Here is an 8,483-nt window from a genome sequence, read left to right on the forward strand (position 1 = left end):
AAAGAATAAAAAGAAAATTCTATGTGCAGATGTCTGTGCTTTCAAACCATTCCGTCTTTAAGATAATACTAGATTTCTAGCATTGAACCCAGGTTGGAGGATAAAGGACTCAAGTTCCTGCTTGGCTTTAAGGTTTGCCCAATTATCCTTTTTCATATTAAGCCTCTATAATCTTAGGTAATAGTTTTATCTATTGGTATAAGAATTTAATGAGATAGTGGAGTCACAGCTTACTGAGGGGTGTGGGAGAGTCTACATGAAACGCTCTGCAGAAGTGCCTCCGTTTAGATTCAATCGTAGGGTTTGGTATTGATTGAACATAAATCGCATCCCCTAATCCTTGCGCTGAAGCTAAACAGAGGATCCAGGGCAATGTTAAAAAGCAGGGGTTGGCAAACTTTTTCTATAAAGGGCCAGGAAGTAAATATTTTAGGCTTTGTGGGCCATGCAACTCTGGTGTTTGTAGCAGGAAGTCAGCAATGGGCAATATATAAATGAAAACCATTGCTTGTGTTCCAATACGACCTAGAGGCTCAACTGTGAAAGGATCCTCTGCCCCACTTATGTGGGTTGTTGGTAGTGTTCAGTTCCTTGTGGTTGTAGGACCCAGAGCTTCAGATTCTTGCCAGCTGTCAGCTGAGGCACCCTCAGACTAGAGGGGGCCCTCAGTTCCTTGCCGTTGTGGTCACCAACACGGCCATTTGACCCTTCATAGTCACCAAGGGAGAGAGTAAGAGACAGTCCTAGAAAGATGGTCATTGCAAACTTACGCAGTACGGTCACACATCCCATCACCTTTGCTGTACTCTGTAGGCTAGAAGCAAGTCACAGACCCCAGGGGAGGGGATCACACAAGAGTGTGAGTAGCAGGAGGTGGAGATCAAGGGACCACCTTAGAGTCTGTGTGCCAAAAAAAGCCTGCCATGTGACAACCGTGCACAGTGGTTTTATTAGCCCCAGTTTTAGGAGAAAATTCATAGCCAGGGAAGGAGGTATGGGGAACAGGAAGATGTGATTTAAGGCTGGGTATGACACACACTCTCTCTCTCCACCCCCCCATTCCTAGTCTCCAGTCGGAAGAAGGCAGTAGAGGCCAAATGCAGCCTGGCCTGTGAGTACCTGAGCGAGGAGGACTACATGGACTTGCTGTGGACCACCCTCTCCGAATTCCCAGGTGAGGGACCTGTGCAAGGTGAGGCTGAGGCAGGGAAGCCTGAGAATATGACAGTTGTTCAGCTGGTGGCTCGGTCTGTGCCACTTGGAAGCAAATTCCATTTCTAGGTCAGCCAGGGATTTTTTTTTTTTTGTCTCAATTCTTAGCTACAAGTTGTCAAGAACTGTGACAGGTCTCAGATTTTATCCTATTTGAAGGCTAACAAGTTAAGCTGCCCAGTTTCATGCATGCTGGTAGAAGACATGAGATTCCTGGGTCAGAGACAAGAGACTATTATAGCGAGCAGCATGAGTAGGATAATGGTGACGGTTTCACTTGCCCCCGAGTCCCACAGGGATGAGAAGGGACCCAGGTGGATGCTAACACATGCAATGGATTTGCAACACAACTGAGGAACCCAAAGTTTAGGGAAGCTAAATCTTTTATAATGGGCTTCCAGAAATCTGCCCAACCTTTGCCTCAAAGGGAGACATCATCTTTATTATATTAAGCAATAAACAAACGTGCCCTTTGCCCCAAAGGGAGACAGTATTTCTGCCTTCCAAGGCTGTTTGCAATACAAACAACCTTGACACAATAGTCTGGAACAGAAGGGCAGCTAATGCCTCTGCTCACAAGATGTACGGGAATACGAGAGACCCATGGAGAATTAGAATTGTCCCCTAACACCAGACACATTGGGAAGGATCCGTGGAGCATGAAAAATCCAAACCTGGTTGGATACCATAATCCCAGCACTTTGGGAAGCTGAGGTGGGAGGATCGCTTGAGGCAAGAAGTTTGAGACCAGCCTGAACAAGAGCGAGACCCCATCTTTACAAAAAAATAGAAAAATTAGCCATGTGCCTGTAGTCTCAGCTACTCAGGAGGCTGAGGTGGGAGGATTGCTTGAGTCCAGGAGTTCAAGGCTACAGTGAGCTATGATGGTGCCACTCCACTCCAGCCTGGATGACAGAGTCAGGCCATGTCTCTAAAAGACTACATTAAATAAATAAACACATAAATAAAACCCTTTCCTCGTATAGCTTAGCAGGTAAGACTGAAGACTCAGAAGTTAAATCAGCATGACTAATCTCCATTTCTGTGACTTTACCTCTCTGAAACTCAGGTCCTTCTTCCCTTGACTTATTATATTGATTGTCTTAGTTGTTTTTGTTCCTGGACACATTCCAAACTCCTAGAACAGTTCCTGACACACAGTGGGCGCTTAATTTATTGACTGAATAAATGTGGAAAATGGAACTATGAAGAGCATTTATTTTAGAGGGTTGTTTCGATGATTAAACAATATAATAGATGTAAGAATACTTAGCCCACATTTAATTATTATTAATAATAAGTACTATGCTATATCACACTACCTCTACCAAGGTGGAGTGTGTTATTATTGTAGTCCCAGTTTACAGATGAAGAAGCTGAGGTTCAGGAGAGGCAAGGGACTAGCCTGAGGCCACACAGCAAGTTAGAGGCAAGCGGAGGCATTAGAACCTAGGTGTTTCTGTCTCCCAGTCCAGGTGTTCTACTGCTTGGATGCAGTGAACGCCACCATTCAGGCTCCTATTGGTACCTGTGTTCTGTCATCTGTTGCCATGCAACACATCATCCCAACACGCAGTGCCTTAAAACAACACACACATTATCTCACAGTCGCCGTGGGTCGGAAATCCAGGAGTGGCTCACTTGGGTCCTCTGCTTCAGTGTATTTCACACCGCTGTAATCAAGGAGTTGGCCCAGCATCTGCGGTCTCATCTGAAAGCTCGACTGAGGCAGGATCCACTTCCACACTCGCTCACATGGTCGTTGGCCAGATTCAATTCCTCGAGGGTTTTTGAATGGAGGGCCTCCGTGTTTCACTGGCTGTTGGCCAGATATCTACCTTCAGTTCCTTGCCAGGGGGCTTCCCCATCAAGGCAAGCACAGGACAAGAGCCAGGGACAGAGAATGCCAGCAAAACAGAAGTCACAGTCATTTATAACCTCATCTCAGAAGTGATAACTCTATCACTTTTGCTTCTTCTTGCTTGTCATTAGAAGTGAATCCCTAGGTCTCGTCCACATGGAAGGGGAGGGAGGGATGATACACGATGTGCATACCAGGGTGGGGGGTCATTGGGAACCACACTGGCAGCTACCTGCCACGCCCTGCTCTCCTTCCAGGCGTCCTCGTGACTCTGTGGATCATTGACCGCCTGGGCCGCAAGAAGACCATGGCTCTGTGTTTCGTTGTCTTCTCCTTCTGCAGCCTCCTGCTGTTTATCTGTGTTGGAAGGTGGGTTATCAGGCTTCAGTTGGGGCCTCCGATGTGGGTGGGGGCAGGAGGGCACTTTGGTCCCAGTCTCGCTCCAATAAATTTAGACTTTTGACATCACCTCCCAATGAGATCATACATGTAGCCATTTAATTTATATATGTGCTAAGTCTCAATTTGTCCAGTGGAAATATTTAATATTTCAAATAGATCTTGTTTTGGGATACCATTTTGGCATTTTTCCATTTTTGCATCTACCAAAAGCCTCAAAATATAGTAGTAGCCCATGCCTCTCTTGACCTCTGAGAGGCCCCAGATGAAACCCAATGAGGGATCTATGGGCCACGTCTTGGTCTGAGGAATGCTGAGACGTGTAGCTTAAACACTGAAATGTTGGTGTTCTGGGACATCTATGGGAACAATGGAAGAGAGGGCTGGGGACCAGAATTATCCTGAAAATACTGAATAGTAGTTTACTTTCCCTAGCACAGCTGGTTCCTGGTTCAATTCCTGCCCCAACAAGTTCCTGTCTGGGCTTTAATTATTTATATCTCTTCTCCCCAATCTTGTCCCCAACCTGGGCACCAGAGATACTCCACCCTCTCAAACCTGATGCTTTGGAGAATGACAAAGTTATAAAAGCAGGCCTTTCGAGACGGTCCCGGAACATGCATGCCTGCATGTCTGCATGAATGTGTTCTGGGGGGAGGTGACCTTTGTCAATTTGTGAGGGTATAAATTTTGCCTGGGAAGATAGGACTTTGCTGAAACAGGCAGATAGAAAAAAAATACCATCATCTGCTTTTTTTCCCCCTTCTCCCTAGAAATGTGCTCACTCTGTTACTCTTCATTGCAAGAGCGTTTATTTCTGGAGGCTTCCAAGCAGCCTATGTTTACACACCTGAGGTAGGAGGGGTGTCTGGGAAGAGCTGGGGCAGGGAGGGGGGAAGCTCTGCCTCCAGAAACACCCAGCCTGGGCGGCGCAGACTGAAGTCTGTCTCTGGGGTTGAATGGTGACTGTGAAGCCCTTCAGTACTTCAGCTTAGTTTTCAACCATTTTTCCTGCTCCTAGAAGCTTATGCTCGGTGTCAAAATTCCAAATTTTATATAACTGTGTAAAACCGAAACTGAAAGGGCCCCACATTCTCTCCTCCTAGAGGCAACCATCTTGAATAGTCCGGTGTGTTTCCAGATGTTTTTCCTAATATATATATGTTGGTGCATGCTACTAGTCAAATTGAGTAACTGGGTAATTGAGAAGAGTTTTATAAAGAAATGAGTTACAATGGTGTGAGGTAGGGATTAGGGAAACCAACGAGTGACAGAGCAGTGCCCCAGGGGTCACAATGGGGCAGAGGTGGCTGGGGGAACTGTCACCCAAGGCCAATGGGGTGAAGGAGGGGGCTGTGCAGGGTCTCAGGAGAGAGTTGTGTGTGATTTCTAGTGGAGGGACACAGATGAAGTTCACATTCCAGTATTCATTAATAAACTTTTATTGGAATGCACCACACCCTTTCATTTACTCTTACTGTGTCTACACTGCTTTTGTGCCACATCAGCAAAGCTGAGTAGTTGCCATAAACCCTATGGCCTTCAAAGCCCAAAATATTTACTTTCTGGTCATTTAAGAAAGAGTCCACTGACCTCTGGCTTAGACTAACCTAGCTGGCTACTTTTAACAATCAAGAATAGGTTAATTAAATGGTAAGTGATAGAATTCTGTGTGGCCATTAGAAATCATACTAGTGTCATAGAAGACAAATATGGACATGGGAAATGTCCACAGTCCTTTTCTAAAAGAAAAATAGCCTTCAAAGTAGCACGTACAGAGTATCCAGTGGATAGAATGATATCCCCCTTGGGATTTGCTTCAGTGTAACTCAGGAGGGAAAGAGGATGAGAAAGGTGTTGCTAAAACAAGCACAGGTCACAGTGCTTGGTACTAGGGAATTTATTAGACCATTCTACTTGAGTCTTTTCTTAATGTTCTCCATCATAGAAAGAAAAAAAATGGGATTATAATACTAACTCATTTTTTAAAAGTGACATTGAAGCCAGACATGGTAGCTCAAGCCTGTAATCCCTGTACTTTGGGAGGCTGAGGTGGGAGGATCACTTGAGGCCAGGAGTTCGAGACCAACCTGGGCAACATAGCGAGACCCCCATGTCTACAAAAAATAGAAAAATTGGCCAGGTGTGGAGGTGCATGCCTGTAGTCCCAGCTACTAAGGAGGCTGAGGGAGAAGGATTGCTTGAGCCCAGGAGTTTGAGGTTGCAGTGAGCTGTGATGATGCCACGACACTCTAGCCTGGGCAACAGAGTGAGACCTTATCTCAAAAAAAAAAAAAAAGAAAGAAAGAAAAAAAAAAAAAAAGAAATCCTAAAGTAGAGTGTTTTGACACAATAGAAACTTCTCACTTGTGAAAGTGTTCAATATGGGTGTTCTTGGGTGGGGGACAGCTTTCCTCCCCACAGTGGTTCAGGTATGCAGGCTCCTTGCATCTTGTGATTTTGCTTCAGGGGACATTTGGCAATGTCTGGAGATGTTTTGAGTTGTCTTAATGGGGGGCAGGGGGACAGAAGTGCTACTGGCACCTAGTGGGTAGGATGCCACCAAACATCTTACAATGCACCGGAAAATCGCCGGAGACACAGAATGATGACGGATCCCCAAACATCCATAGTTCCCAGGTTGAGAAGTCCTGCCCTGGGGCCCTGGAGTCCCCCTCCCAGCCAGCAGGCAGGGGAAGGGAGTGGAGAAAACACTCCCCCTTGGCCATTCTCATTTTGCCCAGGGAAGAGCTAGGCATGTGGCCCCTGCTGGGTACTAACTGAGAAGCCATAAACATTTCAATCTCTCTCTTTGTGAAATTCCTTGGAAGCCCATGACCAGTGCTGCAAGGTGAACTCATACAAAGTGGAAGGTAGAGCAATGCCTGGGGCCTGAATGTGCAGCAGTTCCTGGTGGAGGAGTCTTTGGGGATTCCCCCCCTCCCAAAGGGGTAGGGGGGACCCCCTTGCTGGGTTCCCACCCATGGTTCAGCCTGTTGCCCTCTTTCTCAGTTGAACCTCCCATCCTCTTTGGGATGAGAGCCCCCATCCGGCACCCAAGGGATTGCCCTGACTTCAGGCCTGTGCATGGGGTGGGTCCCATCAGCACGGAGCTGCAGAGGAGGGAGGAACCTGCACTCTCCCGAGCCCGCGTCCACCGCTGTGTTGCAGGTCTACCCCACGGCGACCCGGGCGCTGGGCCTGGGCACCTGCAGTGGCATGGCAAGAGTCGGTGCTCTCATCACGCCGTTCATTGCCCAGGTGGGTGTCGCCTCCAAACACAGAGTGGGTGGGGGTGACAAAACCCAATGCATGGCAACCAGTTACTTACCTGTCGACTGTCTGCAGTGCCCTGTGTGCCTTAGCTTATTTTATCCTAAGAACACACTCTAGGAGAGAAGAGATACTGCGTGCAGTTGAGAAAACTGAGGCTCCGAGGATAAGCGGACTTGCCCAATGTCCCGCAGCCAGGAAGTGGACAAGCCAGGGAAGCAAACCCAGGTCTTTCCTACGCAGAGGACCCTGCGGTGCCAGGCGATTTGGCTAAAAACAATCTGGACGAAAACAAGTCAGCCAACGTGATTTAGTAGAAAACAAACGTCCCAGTTCCTGCTTTTTGAGTTGGATAATTAGATGTAATTGCAGAATCGTGCAACTCTTCGTGTGTCTTGAAGCATCGCTACTGATTTTTAGAGATCTTGTTGAGTCTTTTTGCTTTTTGAATATCCAGTATTCTTCTGTTGGTATCACTTTTTTTATTGAGGTAAAGGTCACGTAACATAAAATGAACCATCTTAAAGGGAGCAATTCAGTGGCTTTCGGCACATTCCCATTGTTGTACCATCACCACCTCTGTCTAGTTCTAAAATATTCCTGTCACCCCAAGCGGAAACCTCGTTCCCACTAAGCAGTCACTTCCCGTTGAGCCCAGCCCCTGCCGAGCACCCATCTGTGTTCTGCACAGTGCCAGGTGCCAGGTGCCTCTGGGTAGCTTCTCATTAGGAAGTGACCCTGCCCTGGGCCCTTCAGCAGAGGAGGAACTGCCCCAAGCCATGAAGTTAGGAAGTTTGGACAGACAGGGGCCAAGTAGACAGTGTGGTTATAAGGAGTCCAGACTTGAACTTGACAGACCTGAGTTCAAATCCCAGCCCCATCCTTATTATCTGTATGAACTTGGGTATACCACTTAGCCTTTTTGAGCCTCAGTTTTCCCCTCTGTAAAATGGGGATGAAGTACTTAGCTCATAGAGCGGCGGCATGGAATGCTTACGAGAGGGCCTGGTGTTATCAGTGTTATTGGATGGCTGGTGGTACCAATGCTTCACGCTCTCACCAACCTATGCCTCCCTCCCCAGGTGATGCTGGAATCCTCCGTGTACCTGACGCTGGCGGTTTACAGTGGCTGCTGCCTCCTGGCCGCCCTGGCCTCCTGCTTTTTGCCCATTGAGACCAAAGGCCGAGGACTGCAGGAGTCCAGCCACCGGGAGTGGGGCCAGGAGATGGTCGGTCGAGGGGCGCACGGTCCAGGCGTCCCCAGGTCGAACTCTGGCTCTCAAGAATAGTGACCAATGGGGGGCTGAAGTGGTCTTTGAGGCTGCAGAGCTTGGGGGAGCTGGCGGAGCCCAGCTAGGGCACCGATCGTCACTGCCGACATCAAGAACTCACCCAAGAGGACCACCTGGACCGACAGGGTTTTGTGTCTTGACTCTGTTTGCTCATATTCATTGAGGCCCACCCGGGGATGGGGAGGTGCTGGCTCTAGGGGGTTCTCTGTACCTGTGGGGGACGGTTTGTTGATAACCTGAGGATCTGCATGGGAAAACTACCACATTAGGAGGGTCCGGTGATGCCAGCAGCCAACCAGATGCTGCCCAGCGTCGCCTGTTTATACCCTTGGTGAGCAAGAACCAAAAGTTCTCTGTAGATACAATCCAGGTCCGGGCGACACCTGCCATCCACTGACCGGACCTGCTCGGTAGGTGTCTCCCACACGCCCGGCCCCAGGCTTTCT

At 48.1% G+C, this 8,483-nt stretch overlaps 1 protein-coding gene across 1 annotated transcript in view; it reads left to right on the forward strand.

Moving 5' to 3' along the window:
* LOC123625901 (SV2 related protein) overlaps window positions 1-8,177 on the forward strand; it is a 49,596-nt gene extending 41,419 nt beyond the window's left edge. Inside the window, exons 12-16 of the mRNA XM_045534617.1 lie at window positions 1,067-1,174; window positions 3,331-3,442; window positions 4,246-4,327; window positions 6,644-6,733; window positions 7,828-8,177. Of these exons, the coding sequence (XP_045390573.1) occupies window positions 1,067-1,174; window positions 3,331-3,442; window positions 4,246-4,327; window positions 6,644-6,733; window positions 7,828-8,034 (599 nt within the window). The 3' untranslated portion in view covers window positions 8,035-8,177. The remainder of the gene's footprint in view (window positions 1-1,066; window positions 1,175-3,330; window positions 3,443-4,245; window positions 4,328-6,643; window positions 6,734-7,827) is intronic.
* Window positions 8,178-8,483: the final 306 nt, after the last annotated feature.

Source organism: Lemur catta, chromosome 21 (assembly GCF_020740605.2).
Source record: "Lemur catta isolate mLemCat1 chromosome 21, mLemCat1.pri, whole genome shotgun sequence".
Taxonomy (NCBI): Eukaryota; Metazoa; Chordata; class Mammalia; order Primates; family Lemuridae; genus Lemur; species Lemur catta.